Source organism: Giraffa tippelskirchi, chromosome 1 (assembly GCF_054371585.1).
Source record: "Giraffa tippelskirchi isolate mGirTip1 chromosome 1, T2T-mGirTip1v1.2.pri, whole genome shotgun sequence".
Taxonomy (NCBI): Eukaryota; Metazoa; Chordata; class Mammalia; order Artiodactyla; family Giraffidae; genus Giraffa; species Giraffa tippelskirchi.
In genome coordinates this window covers 220,530,368-220,544,834 of record NC_137275.1, presented here as the reverse complement: position 1 = coordinate 220,544,834, position 14,467 = coordinate 220,530,368, and the positions used below count along the sequence as shown (strand labels likewise).

The window sequence follows — 14,467 nt, the reverse complement described above, 5'->3', positions numbered from 1 at the left end:
TGGAGCTGGAAGGAATCTTTGAGACCATCTGTGTCCTGGCTAGGAACTGTGGAACCTGGAAGGTATTGTGTTTTTAACAGAGCAGAGGAAAATACCACTGCATTTAATTCCATCATTCAAACTCAGTGCAGTTCTCCAGCAGAAATTATTACCACCCTACAAGTCTGCAGTATTAACTGACAGACCCAAGATCATATATATAAGAAAAGGCTAGCCCCAAGTTTTTCAATTTATATTTGTTGCTGTCTGTTCATTTGTCTTGTCTGCAGGCACTTGTTTGAAGATAAGCCATGCCAGGCACCAAAGGTTTAAGAACATTCGTGGAAGAGAAAACTAAAAAGCGAGAAAATTCTATCCATCAGCTTTTATCCCTGAGAATTGGGAAGAGCTGGCCATTTAAAAAAAAAATGTGTACATGGGTTTTAAATTTATTCTAGTCATGGAGCATTCTCATCTGGTTAGGGAACCCTGGCTGTTTTCTTTGCTACTTCTTTATTCTTTATTGAAAAGGTGATTCCTATATGAGAGGGAATGTTGGATTCTGGAACTGGATTCTCACACCTTCCAAATTTGATGATTCTTTCCATCTCTACCAGATCTTCCTAGCTGAAGTGTTCTTCCTGTTCGGGATGCCTTCTCTGATTGCCTGTGCTGTGCTGTGCTTAGTCCATCTGTTGTGTCCAACTCCGTGACCCCATGGACTGTAGCCCGCCAGGCTCCTTTGTCCATGGGGATTTTCCAGGCAAGAATACTGGAGTGGGTTGCCATTTCCTTCTCCAGGGGATCTTCCCGACCCAAAGATGGAACTTGTGTCTCTTGTGTCTCCTGCAATGGCAGGCAGGTTTTTTACCACTAGTGCCACTTGGGAAGTCCTGTATATGCATATACATACATCATCATTGGTTAGATACATCCTATTTATCTATCAATCTGTTGAGATTTAAGGAATATTCTCATGTGTATGTGGAGACTGACAGGTCCAATATTTTCAGGGTAAGCTAGGAGGTTAGAGGGGGCTTCCCTGGTGGCTCAGATGGTGAAGAGTCTGCCTATAATGCAGGAGACCTGGGTTTGATCCCTGGCTCTGGAAGATCCCCTGGAGAAGGGAATGACAACCCACTCCAGTATTCTTGCCTGGAGAATTCCATAGACAGAGGATCCTGGTGGGCTACAGTCCATGGGGTCACAACGAGTCGGACATGACTAAGCAACTTTCACTCACTCACTCACTCAGGAGACTAGAAATCTAGGGAAGAGTTGTTGCAGCTCAAGTCTGAAGGCAGTCTGCTAGCAGAGTTCCTTTCTTCTCGGAAGAAGTTCCTTTCTTCTTTTTTCTGGTGAGGCCTTCTATTAACTGGATGAAGCCCATCTACATTAGAGAGAGCTATCTTACTCAAAATTTACTAATTAAAGTATTAATCTTATCTAAATAACGTCTTCACAGAAACATCTAGGGAGATGTTTGGCTAAATATCTGGGTATTACAGCTTCGTGAAGTTGACACGTAAAACTGATCATCACAAGGTCTGAGATTAGTATTATTCTATAATTTGGGAAAACTGGATGCAGAAGTAGAAATCGGAGACCTCAGTGCTGGACCTTGTTCCGCTGCTGACGTTTTTGATGACTTTGTCTCTTGGTGCCTCTATTTTCACATCTGAGTAAAAGGGGAAATATATACTCTAAAATAATTTTCAAAGTAGGTATCTTATATTGCAGATGCCTTTCACGGTGGATGAATAAATGAATGGATGGATGGATGGATGGATGGATGGATGAACTGAGCAATCACAAAGCTGGAGGGTGAGAGGAAGCTGGTTTGATCACTTACTGCATTCTAGAAGCTCTGTTAGACAATTTATGTACATAATTACATTTAATCCTCCCCCAAACCCTGCAGACGTTTAGAGAAACTGAGGGTTGTAAATGAGAAGGCAGTGGCTCCGTCATTCACTGGCAGAGCTGACACTGGAACTCAGGAAGACTTTCTCACACATTGCACTAGGCAGTATGGACAAGTGATGCCTGCCTGTTGGTTGGTTCTCTGAACGGAGTTCTGTAGGGCGACAGAACTGACAGCATGGGGCATGAGCTGAGTCTAGGCCCTCCAGGCTGGATAGTCTTGACCATCGACACTGAACAAGGTTCCTTGGCAAAGCAGGTCGGACTTAAGCCAAGTTGCACCCCTGGCTCCAGCCAGGACCAGATTGCAGGGGACTTCTTGTCCAGTTGATTTAAGAGGGCTGGCTAAGCTGTCAGAGTCACTTTCCAGGCTCAAAGAAGTCATCTCCAAACTCAAAGACTAGGATATCCCTGTCCACCAGGCAGGCCAGGAAGGGTATGTGTAGGGTCGTGCAGTGAATGGAGCCGGGTTCTGAGTCATAGTGAAGGTGAAGTGTTAGTCGCTCAGTCAGTCCTGACTCTGCAACCCCATGGACTGTAGCCTCCAAGGCTCCTCTGTCTGTAGAATTCCGCAGGCAAGAATACTGGAGTGGGTAGCCATTCCCTTCTCCAGGGCGTTTTCCAGACTCAGGGACTGAACCTGGATCTCCTGCATTGCAGGCAGATTCTTTACCATCTGAGCCACCAGTCATAACCTGAGTCTAATTCCCAGCTCTGCCGTTTTCAAGGGTGTGACCCTCAGAGACTATTTAACTTCTCCAGGCCTCGATTTCCTCATTTCTAAACAGCTAATGACACTTTTCAAAGTTGTTAGGAGGAATAAGTGAGCAAACAAACAAACCAAAAAAGTCAGCCTCCTTGCCTGGCAGAGAATTGGTGAATTTTTCAAGAATCTTGAGTTTTCTTCATAAATAGACTGGATGAATCTAGAAATATTAAAGAGGATGATGATAAAGCTGATACAGGAACTTGAACCCAAACCCAGTCAAGTTTCAGTGGCAGACGTCTCAGTCTGTGTTGGAGAGAGAAGAGTGCATGAGTGTTTGAACGTGGCCTTGGTGAATACCAGCGTAGACAAGGCAGGCAGTGCCTCTTCTGTTGGGTGGAGTATCAGGCTGAAGCTTGCCTGGTGTCTGAAAACCAACACAACCTTTATGCCTTTGCAGAGGCACTCGGGTCTGCCTTGTCCTCTCCTTCCTCTCACTGTCTCTGTCTCCTCCCCTATTCTCCATATCCTTCCCTTTCCCTTCTCTTTATTATTTTTCCAGCTCTCTCATCTCCTTTCCACTTTTCCATCTCTCTGTTTCCACATCCTGACCTTGATTCCAGAGTGCAGTTTTCCTTTCCATTCTTGCTTCATCTCCCTCCTCCCTCCACGTTTTTCCTCTTCTCTTTTCTCCATCTTGGCTTGGGGGCTGGGGCTTCAGTCTCCTCAGGCCCCAGCGGTTCATTCCCATTAAGCTTGACAATCTCTCATATGTCAATTAGAAAGAGGCCGCTTCCCCTGCTTCCCCCTCCCTTTCCTGGGCCTGCCGCGATGCTCAGATTAAGTACCATCTGTTGCATTCATCCAGGCGACGGGTGAGCATTTTGCTGCTCTGGGGAGGCAGAGCTCAGTGGGTACCAGGAGGTAATGTGGCTTGTTTGGACAACTTGATATATTGATATTGATAGAGCTACCGGATGGGATTGAGGCAGATGGGGGCGGGAGAGAGTGGGACAGAGGGTGAAAGAGGCCATGGAGGGGTTTGCAGAAGCACTTCCCACTCTAAGCCTGTCTGGGCTCCTGGCACTGCCACCAAGGGAAGAGCAGCCAAACAGATGGATAGGATTTGCTATGGTCGGGATCAGAAACCCCTGCAGCCCAGGGGAGGCAACCTTGCCCCTCTGTGTATCTTCCTCTGCTCCCAGCTGGTCAGATTGGCATCGGCTTAGGAGAAAGTAAAGTAGAAATAACAGGATGGGAAGAGGCTGACCTTTTGGAGTTGCTGAATGTCAGAGCCACGATGAAAAGGGATGATGTATCAGTCGAGGTTCCAGCTGGGCAAAGAAGGCATCCTCCAGTGGGATTTTTAGGAGAAATTCAACGAAGTGACTATTTATAGAGAATAGTCAGAATGCAGAGAATCAACGGGGAGGAACCAGGAGAAAATAACTATCAGGAAGCCCACTACTAATTCCTAGAACTTGAAGGGGCAGGAAGAGGGCATGGTTTTATTAGAGTCTGTGAGAACTGGGTTGTGGAAAAGGGGCCATGGCAGAGGGTCAGTCATTTGTCAACTCTTTGTGAACCCATGAACTGTAGCCTGCCTTGTTTCTCTGTCCCTGGGATTTTCCGGGCAGTAATACTGGAATGGGTTGCCATCCTCTTCTCCAGGGGTTCATCCCAACGCAGGGATCGAGCCCAGGTCTCCTGCATTGCAAATAGGTTGTTTACCATCTGAGCCACCAGAGAAGCCCTAAGGGCCCCAGTCTCTATCAGAAATATGATGTGGGAGCAGGAGAGGAGCAAGTGAAGATATCCCCTCAAATCTCCTCCTCCCAGATCCTTCCAGGTCATCTCCCTGGGCGAACTCAGCCAGCAGCCAGATGATGAAGATCTGCGAAGTAGCCCATTGAGGGTCTGCCTCCAGGAAACAGAAAGGAGCGAAATGAACTTGTGGTTGGAAGACGGATCTAGGGGTTGAAAGAGAGAGCAAATAGTGCAGATCAGGAATGGTTATGTGTTCCATAGCCTGCACTGTGTCAGAAGCTCATGTTCCTAATCATTACACACACTCCTTTTCCACCTGTTTCAAAGAATGCATGTATAGAGCCTCCATAGAGTCCAGTTTCTCTCTTGTGATTACAAGACCCACATCTACTCAACCCTTCTCCACGCAAACATCTGGGAGGCATCAAGTACTCTTCCCTAAAACTAAACTCACATTCACTCCTCTTCCGATGTCTCTCCTCTCATTGAGAGGCACCTTAATCTGCCAGAACCGGAGTCATCCTCTCTACCTCCCTCTCCCTTATCCTCCCTTTCCGGTCGACCACCGCTCCTGTAGGAGTTACACCTACAAAGTAACTCACATTTCCCCCTTGCTATGTCTCCACGGCTCTGCCACTTCTGTCTCTGCTCTCTCCTGATCCATCTCCTTTATCTCTGTCTCCACCTCGGCTACTGTAGCATCCCATACATGGATTAGATCGCATACATCTCATATATGGGCTTCTGTGCTGTGACACCACCTTCCTACTTGGCCTTCTCACTTCCTTTTCTGGACTTCTCCAGTGAATTCTTGTTGCTGCCACCAGAGCGATCTTCCCTCAGTGAAGATCTGCCATCTAAAACCTTCACCCTGTCCTCTCTCCTTGATAAGACCCAGAAGAGTGAGGGTCAGGGTGAAGGTCAAGGTTAGTGTTAGTATTGGGATTTCCTACCTCTCTAGATTATCTCATGCCACTTGCTTTCAGCATTTCAGCTGCAATGGTGATTGAAGCCGCTTCCACATTTCTTCTCCCCAAGGGGTCTTTGTTTAGACTCTTTCTTCTGACTCCTCTGCTTTCTTCCCCCACAGCCCCACCCGCAGCTCCCTTTCCACCTGATTAACTCATACTCTTTCCAGATCTTAGTCCTGCTGCTCACTTCCTTGAAAAGAATTTCCACGGCTTTCCTAGACAGGGGCATATTCCTCCAACATCGCCTTTTATATCATCTTTCACCTCTCCTTTTTGGTACATATTACTTGCAAGTTTTGCATTTCTCTGTCATTCATGTCATTACTGTTGGTCTTCCTGTCCACATGATGAGCATCACAAAGGGGTTTTATTTGTTGTTGTTTATACCATCATACCCTGTTATGGACCAAAAGTTTATGTCCCCCTCAAATGCATATGCTGAAGCCTAAACCCCCAATGTGACTGGGACTTAGTCTACTGGACCCGCCATAGCAAAACACCATACACTGGGTGGCTTAAACAACAGACGTTTACTTTTCCCCATTTCTGGAGGGTGTCAGCATGGTCGGGTTCTAGTGAAGGCTTTCTTTATGCCGTGTAAATGGCCACCTTCTCTTGGTGTCCTCACAGGAGATGGGGGAAATCTTTCTTCTTCTAAGGCCATCATGCTATATGATTAGGGTCCAGATTTTATGATCTTATTCATCTTAATTACATTCTAAAGGTCCCATCTCCAAATGTAGTCTGCTATAGACTGAGTCGTGTATTCCACAATTCACATATTGAAGCCCTAACCCCCAGTGTGACTACATTTGGAGACAAGGCTTTTGATAGGTAATTAAAATTAAGTGAGAACATAAGGTTGGGGTTCTAATTTCATAGGATTTGTGTCCTCATAAGAAGAGGACACCATCTATGTCCCTTTCTCTCTCTCTTTCTCTCCCCACTTCCCTCTCAACATGGATACCCTGAGAAAAGCCCACGTGGACGAACAGTAAGAAGGCAGCCATCTTCAAACGAGAATCTGACCTGTTTACATTATCCAGTCTATGATTTTTGTCATGTAAGCCCAAGCAGACCAAGACATATTTTCTGAAAATACCGTAGAATGAATGAATGAGTGTGGAGATGAATGAATCCATGGATCTTGGCTTGGGTTGGGTTATGTATGGGTTCCCCCCTGTGACCGTGGTGGATCCCAGACTGTGACTTGCTCTGGACTTTGGACCACAGGATAGCCCAACTCTGCCAGGTTTGTTCAGATCACTCTCCTTTCCAGGTTTAAAGCATCAGGATTGGGCATGACTGTACTTCTCAGAAGGGACTGGAGGCTTTTGCTGGAGGATGCTGTATCATAGGCTTGGCGTAGTGGACCTATGTTTGGGATTTTCTTCTTGGCTCACGTTTAAGTAGGCTTAACTGAGATACCTGGGGATATGGGCATCAAGAGAGGCATATATGTACATCGTGCTGCCACAGGGTCACTTGTTCTGTCAATTGTCTTTTCCTTAGCCAGCTTAGATTCCCCTCTGTGTCCCCAAAGATGAGGTTTCTCAGAGTCTGATACCCAAAGCAGCCCTCTGGGTATGAGCTACCCTGCAGACACATCTGTGTCTAAGCTGATAAAACTTCCTGAGAAAACAGAATCTCCTTAAAATTGGTGTTGGGATGTTCAGAAGCCTTCTTTGTCCTCTCTGGAAAAGGCCCATCAAAGAAACAGGAATCTTTGGCACATCCTGTTCCTTGTCATCAGACAGCAGGTGGCTGAAACTGAAGAACTTTCCCTGCCTCTAGAGATGTCAGTGGAGGGAGGGCTGAGTCTGAAGATTTCAAAGTCGGGACCGTCTTTGGGGATTTCTCAGAACAAAGGCACAGAGGCCATTCAGCCAACCTCCTTTTCTTCTTTCTCATTTCCTCTCCTTTTCTTTTATGTTGGCTCTCTGCTTCCTTCTCAAGTTCTTCTGTGTTTTTTTTTTTTTTTCCACTTTTATCTTCAACTTTTGTTTTTCTCTGCCCTTTTGACATCACTCTCTCCATTCTCTGTAACTTTCTACCAGACTCAATTTGGAAATTTCTGAAAATGTGGCTACCGGAAGCTCCTTGGAGGTTATTGAAAGAAATGGAACGCTGGAGTAGGGTTTAGAAGGCTTGACTCCACTGCTTGGTAGCTTAGAGCAAGTTGTACGCCTTGTTTGGGGGGAACTTCAGTTTCCCTTAGTGAAATGGGGCTCTCGTACCAAGCAGTCTGTGTATCACAGCACCATAGTGTGTGTATGTGTGTTTGTGAGTGAAAGTCAATCATGTCTGACTCTGCGACCCCACAGATCACACAGCCCATGAATTCTCCAGGCCAGAATACTGGAGTGGGTAGCCGTTCCCTTCTCCAGGGGATCTTCCCAACGCAGGGATCGAACCCAGGTCTCCCACAATGCAGGCAGATTCTTTACCAGCTCAGCCACCAGTCTCCTGAAATGACGTTTGCCCCAGGGCTGCTGTCTGCCTTTCCTGCCACTGTTCTGGTTCAGGCTTCCTTGTCTCTGGCTGGCTCCTGCAAGAGCCTCTGGCTGGCTTTTCTCCTTGCCCCTGTGTGTGTACTTCATACTCTGGTTCGCAATTGTTGTCACAGGGACTCAACTGGAACATCCCAGTTGCCTGTTTAAAACCTTTTGATGATCACCTTTTGCCTTTGGGATAAAAATCTTAACTCATCAGGGTGGCTCTCAAGGCGATTTGGCCTCTGCTGCCTCATCTGCTATGCCCAGGCTCCACAGCAGCCACATGGAACTTCTTTCATTTACTCAAGCCCTGGGTTCTTTCGGGCTTCAGGTCTGTGCACCTGCTTCTCCTTCCACCCAGGGCACCCTCTTATCCCAAATCTTTTCAGCAATTCCACCCTGATTCTATCTTATTTGTTAATTCCTAACCATGTTTAAGGTCTCGGTAGAGGTATTGTCTCCTCCAAGAAGCCCACCTTGACTCCTAGGATGGGTGAACTGACCTCCTTGATGCTCCTATTCTCCTATCACTCTGTATTCTCCTATCACAGGAGTATTGCACTGTGTTGGCAATGCCTGGATATGTGTCCTACCAAGCTGTGTATTCCTTGAATCATGGATGGTGTTCACCATCATATCTCAAGGGCATGGCGGCAGTGCCCTCGAAAACCTAGTAGGTGTTGCATCAATTAATGTGCAGGGTAGCAGATTCATCTCTCCTGGCCTCCATGACTTCTGCATCATCACTCGGTCTGGGAGGGAGCTCCAGACACACAGGGGGTGGGGGGCCCAAGCCCAATTCTCCAGGGCCTGAGGGTGGGCCAAGCCCTAACTTTAGCCCCATTGCCCACCCTGTAGCGGCGGCTGAGGCGACGCAGGAGCCAGTGGAGTCCCTGATGCAGAAGTTCAAGGAGAGTTTCCGCGCGAACACGCCTATCGAGATCGGTCAGCTGCAGTCAGCACCACGCAGCGTCTCAGCAGGGAGGCGGAAGAGAAGAAGCAGGCCCCGAGGTAGGTCCCCCGGGCATCTCTGGCCAGCACGTCCACCGGCTCTGCCCAGGTTCTAAAGGTGCCAGGAAGAACGGTGCCCTCTTCCCCTGGCTTCCCTCTGCTCACAGAACCCATGCCACTGTCTCCCTGAGAAGTCATCTCAGCTGAGGCCCTGCAGAGAGAGGACCTGTGTCCCTGGGTGTAAAGGTCCCCTCTCTGGGCCCCAGCCTCCTCCTCTGAGAATGGGAACGGATCGCCATCCCCTCGAGTGGTTGGGAAAATTAGCATCAATCTACGGAACATGCCCAGCACAGCAGTGGAGCAGCGGGATACACTAAGTGTAGCTGGTGTCATTTTGCAGAGTGTGAGATAGTTAGGATGTTCTCATGGGAGACGTTCTCAGACTGGGGTCACAGAGCAGGATTTGGACCCACTCTTTCATTGCCCGGAGGATCTAGTGGTCAAAGTAGGAGTGCTGTGAGTTAGACAGACTAGATTCAAATTTTGGTGCTGCCGTTACCTAACACTTTGGGGCAGTTTCTTCACTTTTCCAAGCCACTCCTCTCTGCCCAGCTTGCCATAACATCTCAGCACAGTGCCCAACCAGCATGTAATCAAAAGTAGATCTGTCCCTCTTCCTCCTCCCTTTCCTCCCCATCATTATCATCATCATCATCGTCATCATCACCATCTCCTTCTTCCTCTGACCTCACGGGTGACTTTGTGTCTGGGGCAACCACCACCCCCATCCTTGCCTAATCTCCCAAACTCAACTTTGTCCTTCTGTCCACTCCATGATCTCCAGCCAGTCATTCTTCCCCTTGACTCTTAACTTCTCTAGTGCCTATAACTTGGTTCTGATTATGTCACTCTCCTTCCATGGCTTCAGACATTGTCCAGCATCTACAGAAATGTTCCTGCTTATGAAAATGGCCTTTGAGGCCGCCACAGAGCTCCAGTCTCTGTGCTGTTCTTCTAAATCGATGCGTTTCCACTTCCATGTTCTTTTCCATACCATTTTCTCTCCGTGAAAATTTCTGTCTAGCCCCGATGAATGTTTATTGGCAGTTATTGACACTTTCTTACTCCAGGCACGGGGCCAAATGCTTTGTCTATCTCATTTGATGGTCAGTAACAGGTACTGTGATGATGCCCATTTTACAGATGTTGTCACTAAGGCGCAGAGAGTCACCCAGGGGGACACTCTAGTAAGTATCAGCGCCAGGTAGAACTGAACAGTCTGAGCCTAAAACATTTTTTTTCCCACTAAACCGTTAAATTCTATCCCAGTGAAGTCCTCCCTGTCTTTCCAAGCTTAACGTTGCTTGGCATATATTGGCAAAGAGATCACTGATAGTCACCATCACAGTTCACCCTGAATTCTCCCAAGTGTGAATTCTCTCACGTCTTTATCCATGTGTTAAAGACTGACTCCATTTTTGTGTAATGTCATTTGCTTAGTTCTGGCTCTCTCCTTAGCTAGACAGAGAGTTCTTTGAAGGCAGGAAGTATCTTATTATTGGAATCATCTTTGTGTTTCTGAGTCTAAATCAGTGTCTGCACGCATAGTAGACACTTGTTATTCTCTAGCTCTTAATCCTGTGAATTCCTGTATCCAGTGAAAAACAAGATCTACACATTTAGCCAAGGTCATAAATTGAGTCAGAGATTGAGGATTGAGTTCCTTTTTGGAATTCATGTGGTGAACCCCAGGTTGAACCATTGGATAATGATAAAGATTAGTTGCTTTGAGATCAGCAATGTCTGAGTGCTAACCCAGCCCCGTCGGTGTCAACTTGCTTAGCTTTGGAAGAGTCATTGATGTCTCTGGGCCTCCAGTTCCTCTGCTGTAGAATGGGGATGCTGACCCCTACATCAGAGGATTGTTGTAAACATCTGATGAAATGAAGAATGTAGACTATGTGGGAGCTCTTAGCTAATGTATATTAAGAACTGAATAAATGCTCTCTTGTATTTGTGATGACTTGAGCATTCAAGATCACTTGTAATTCCACTCAGCTTTAACTGTCCATCTTTATTGCTCCAGCATTCACCAAGAATCTCCTTCCCATATCCTCTCTACAAATACGGTCCCCATAAATACACTTGACGCCAAGTCCATAACTTCGCTGCTCTCCACCATCAATCTGAATTCCTTCCCTTAGTGTCATATCCTTAGCCCTTTTTATGTCAATGCTTTCTTCCAAGAACCGTCTATTTTATGCACCATAACTGTCTTAAGGAGGCCTCTTCTGTTAGGCATTTGTGGTGTGCTTAGTCGGTCTGTTGTGTCCAGCTCTTTGCGACCCCACGGACTGTAGCCCACCAGGCTCCTCTGTCCATGGGGTTCTCCAGGCAAGAATGCTGGAGTGGGTCGCCATGCCCTCCTCCAGGGGATCTTCCCAACTCAGGGAGCAAACCCAGGTCTTCCACACTGCAGGTGGATTCTTTACCATCTGAGCCACCAGCGAAGCCCCTGTTAGGGATTTGGTTTGTTTCTAATTATTTCACGATTATAAGCAATGCCACGCAGAACTTTTTTTTTTTTTTGCATAAAACTTGGCCTTCATGTTGGATTCTGTTTTCCCTTCTTGAATTTCAGAATTAGATTGTTAGTGAAATCTATTATTTGACTTAGACCATAATTGAATATCAAATCATTTTAATTTATAAGTTAGATGGGGACTAAGAGAACTCTATACAGGTAGAAATTCATTTTTTATTCCCTTAAATGTATTTCAAATTTGTCCCAGATATATTAGTCACCATTGTGACCATTGCTACTTCTTACCTCCTGCTTATGACTACACCATCCTGAGGTTCTCCCCAAAGCAAGCCAGAGTAATCTTTTTAGAAATATAAATAAGATAAGGTCACTCTCCCACTTAAAATTATTCAGTGGTTTCCTGTTATATTTATTATATTTTTTTCTGTAAGTTTTATTAGTGTATAGTTGATTTACACTGTTGTGTTAGTTTCTGCTGTACAGCAAAGTGAATCAGCCTTATATACACATGTATCCCTTCTGTTTCGATGGCTTAGACAGTAAAGAACCTGTCTGCAGTGCAGGAGACCCTGGCTTGATCCCTTGGTCGGGAAGAGCTCCTAGAGTGGGGAATGGCAACCAATTCCAGTATTCTTGCCTGGAGAATTCCATGGACAGAGGAGCGTGGCAGGCCAGTCTGTGGGGATCCAAAGAATCAGACAGGACTGAGACACTAACACACCACCATCTCTTGCCGTTTGTCGTTGTTGTTGTTCAGTCACTAAGTCACGTCTCACTCTTTGCGACCCCATGAACTGCAGCACACCAGGCTTCCCTATCCTTCACAATCTCCCTGAGTTAGCTCAAACTTATGTCCATTGAGTCAGTGATGCCATCCAACCATCTGATCCTCTGTCACCCCCTTCTCCTCTTGCCCTCAATCTTTCCCAAAATCAGAGTCTTTTCCAAAGAACTGCCTTTTTGCATCAGGTGGCCAAAGGATTGGAGCTTCAACTTCAGCATCAGTCTTTCCAGTGAATATTCAGGGTTATTTCCTTTAGGATTGATTGGTTTGATCTGCTTGTTGTCCGAGGCACTCTCAAGAGTCTTCTGCAGCACCACAGTTCAAAAGCATCAATTCTTCTGCACTCAGCCCTGTTTATGGTCCAACTCTCAAATCCATACATGGCTATTGGAAAAATCATAGCTTTGATTATACTGACCTTTGTCCGTCAAAGTGATGTCTCTGCTATTTAATACACTGTCTAGGTTTGTCATAGCTGTTCTTCCAAGGAGCAAGCATCTTTTAATTTCATGGCTACAGTCACCATTCACAGTGATTTTGGAGCACAAGAAAATAAAATCTGTCACTCTTTCCACTTTTCCCCCATCTCTTTGCCATGAAGTGATGGGACTGGATGTCATGACCTTAGTTTTTTGAATGTTGAGTTTTAACACTCACCTCTTTCACCTTCATCAAGAGGCTCTTTAGTTCCTCTTCACTTTCTGCCATTAAAGTGGTGTTATTTGCATATCTGAGATTGTTGATAGTTCTTCCGGCAATCTTGACTTCCATCTAGGTCACCATAGGGAACAGAATAGAGTTCCCTGTACTATACAGTGGATTCTCATTAGTTATATATTTTATGCAAAATAGTGTATATGCTGTTGGTGATGGTTTAGTTGCTAAGTTGTTTCCGACTCTTGCGACCCCAGGCTCCTCTGTTCATGGGATTTCCCAGGCCAGAATACTGGAGTGGGCTGCCATTTCCTTCTCTAAATCCCAGTCTCCCAATTCATGCCATCCACTCTTTCTGCCCTTGATGTATATATGTATATATATATATATATTTTCTACAAATAGATTCATCTGTACCATTTTTCTAGATCCCACATGTATGCGATATTTGTTTTTCTCTTTCTGACTTATTTCACCCTGTGTGCCAGTCTCTAGGTCCATCCACATGTCTGCAAGTGGCATGATTTTGTTCCTCTTTATGGCTGAGTAATATTCCACATATTATATATATATATATATATATATATATATATATATGCCACATCTTCTTTATCGGTTCCTCTTTTGATGGACATTTAGGTTGTGTGCATGTCCTGCCTATTGTAAATAGTAGTGCAATGAACTCTGAGGTACAAGAATCTTTTGGAATTATGGTTGCCTCTGGGTGTATGCCCAAGAGTGGGATCGCAAGGTCATATGGCACTTCTGTTTTCAGTTTTTTAAGGAACCTCCACACTGTTCTCCCTAGTGTCTGCATCCTGTTATCTTTAGAACACAATCCAAACTCCTTGCCTTGGCATGTAGGCCCTGTTCCATCTACATCTTCTTCTGCCCTCTTCACTCCCTTGGCATTTCCCTGTGCTTCAGACGTGATGATTTTTGTCATGTCCCAAGGACACAACAGATGGGACCGCACTGTGCAGTCTGAGAACTTGCTGTCCTTCTCCTCACCGTGTCTCCTTTTGTTCCCAGATGCCATCCTGGGGCATCCCTTCTCACCTTTCATGTCTTAACTCAAATGTCAGCTCCTCAGAATCACTGCCCCTGACTGCCCAAACACAGGTACCCAGATTTTTACTCCTTTCCATCCCCAACCGGCTCCTATCTGTTACATAATCGCTTTTCACTCCTTCCCTGATATTACAGGCCTAAAATCACTTTTATTTGCTTGCTCATTTACTATTTTCCTCTCTAAAATAGAAGCTTCATATTCATAAACCTCATACGTAGAAAGTGCTTAATAAATATTTGTTGAATAAATGAGTGCATTAACCTCAAAGATCGTTGGAAAGTGGCTTAGTTTTATAACCTTCAAATTGATGGCAGAAGAGGGATCTGGGATAAAGTAAAACCTCCTGGTACAGGTCTCCAGGGAATCCTGTTTCCCCTAGAGATAGACTCGCTGATGGATAGCACATGAAACATGTTCAAGTGGATGCTGTTAAAGCAATTTTCAAAATGGCTTAATAACATTGTGCTCATGGTTTTGCTGCCACTATTAGATAAGGGTTTTTTTTCCAAGAGAGAGAAGGGCTAGGACGTGCAAGCCCTGGACTTCCGAACTCACACCCTTTCCGCCACAAGTCCTCCAACTTGTCTTGAGTAGAAGAAATCCACGGTCAGTAAAAGTTC

At 45.7% G+C, this 14,467-nt stretch overlaps 1 protein-coding gene and 1 long non-coding RNA gene across 4 annotated transcripts in view; one reads left to right on the top strand and one right to left on the bottom strand.

Annotated features, from left to right (window-relative positions):
• The window catches only part of ASTN2 (astrotactin 2), a 989,820-nt gene that overhangs the window by 283,445 nt on the left and 691,908 nt on the right, over positions 1-14,467 (top strand). For 2 of the 3 annotated variants that reach the window (XM_081575813.1, XM_081575806.1), the window contains exon 4: positions 8,700-8,852. The exons of the other annotated variant lie outside the window; for it this stretch is intronic. In XM_081575813.1, the coding sequence (XP_081431939.1) occupies positions 8,700-8,852 (153 nt within the window). The remainder of the gene's footprint in view (positions 1-8,699; positions 8,853-14,467) is intronic. 3 annotated transcript variants of the gene reach the window in all.
• Positions 2,744-5,688, bottom strand: LOC145535738 (uncharacterized). The gene is made up of 3 exons (XR_014075596.1): positions 5,329-5,688; positions 3,879-4,578; positions 2,744-2,828 (listed from the first exon to the last, which is right to left on the bottom strand). It is a non-coding gene; the product is annotated as an uncharacterized LOC145535738 (long non-coding RNA).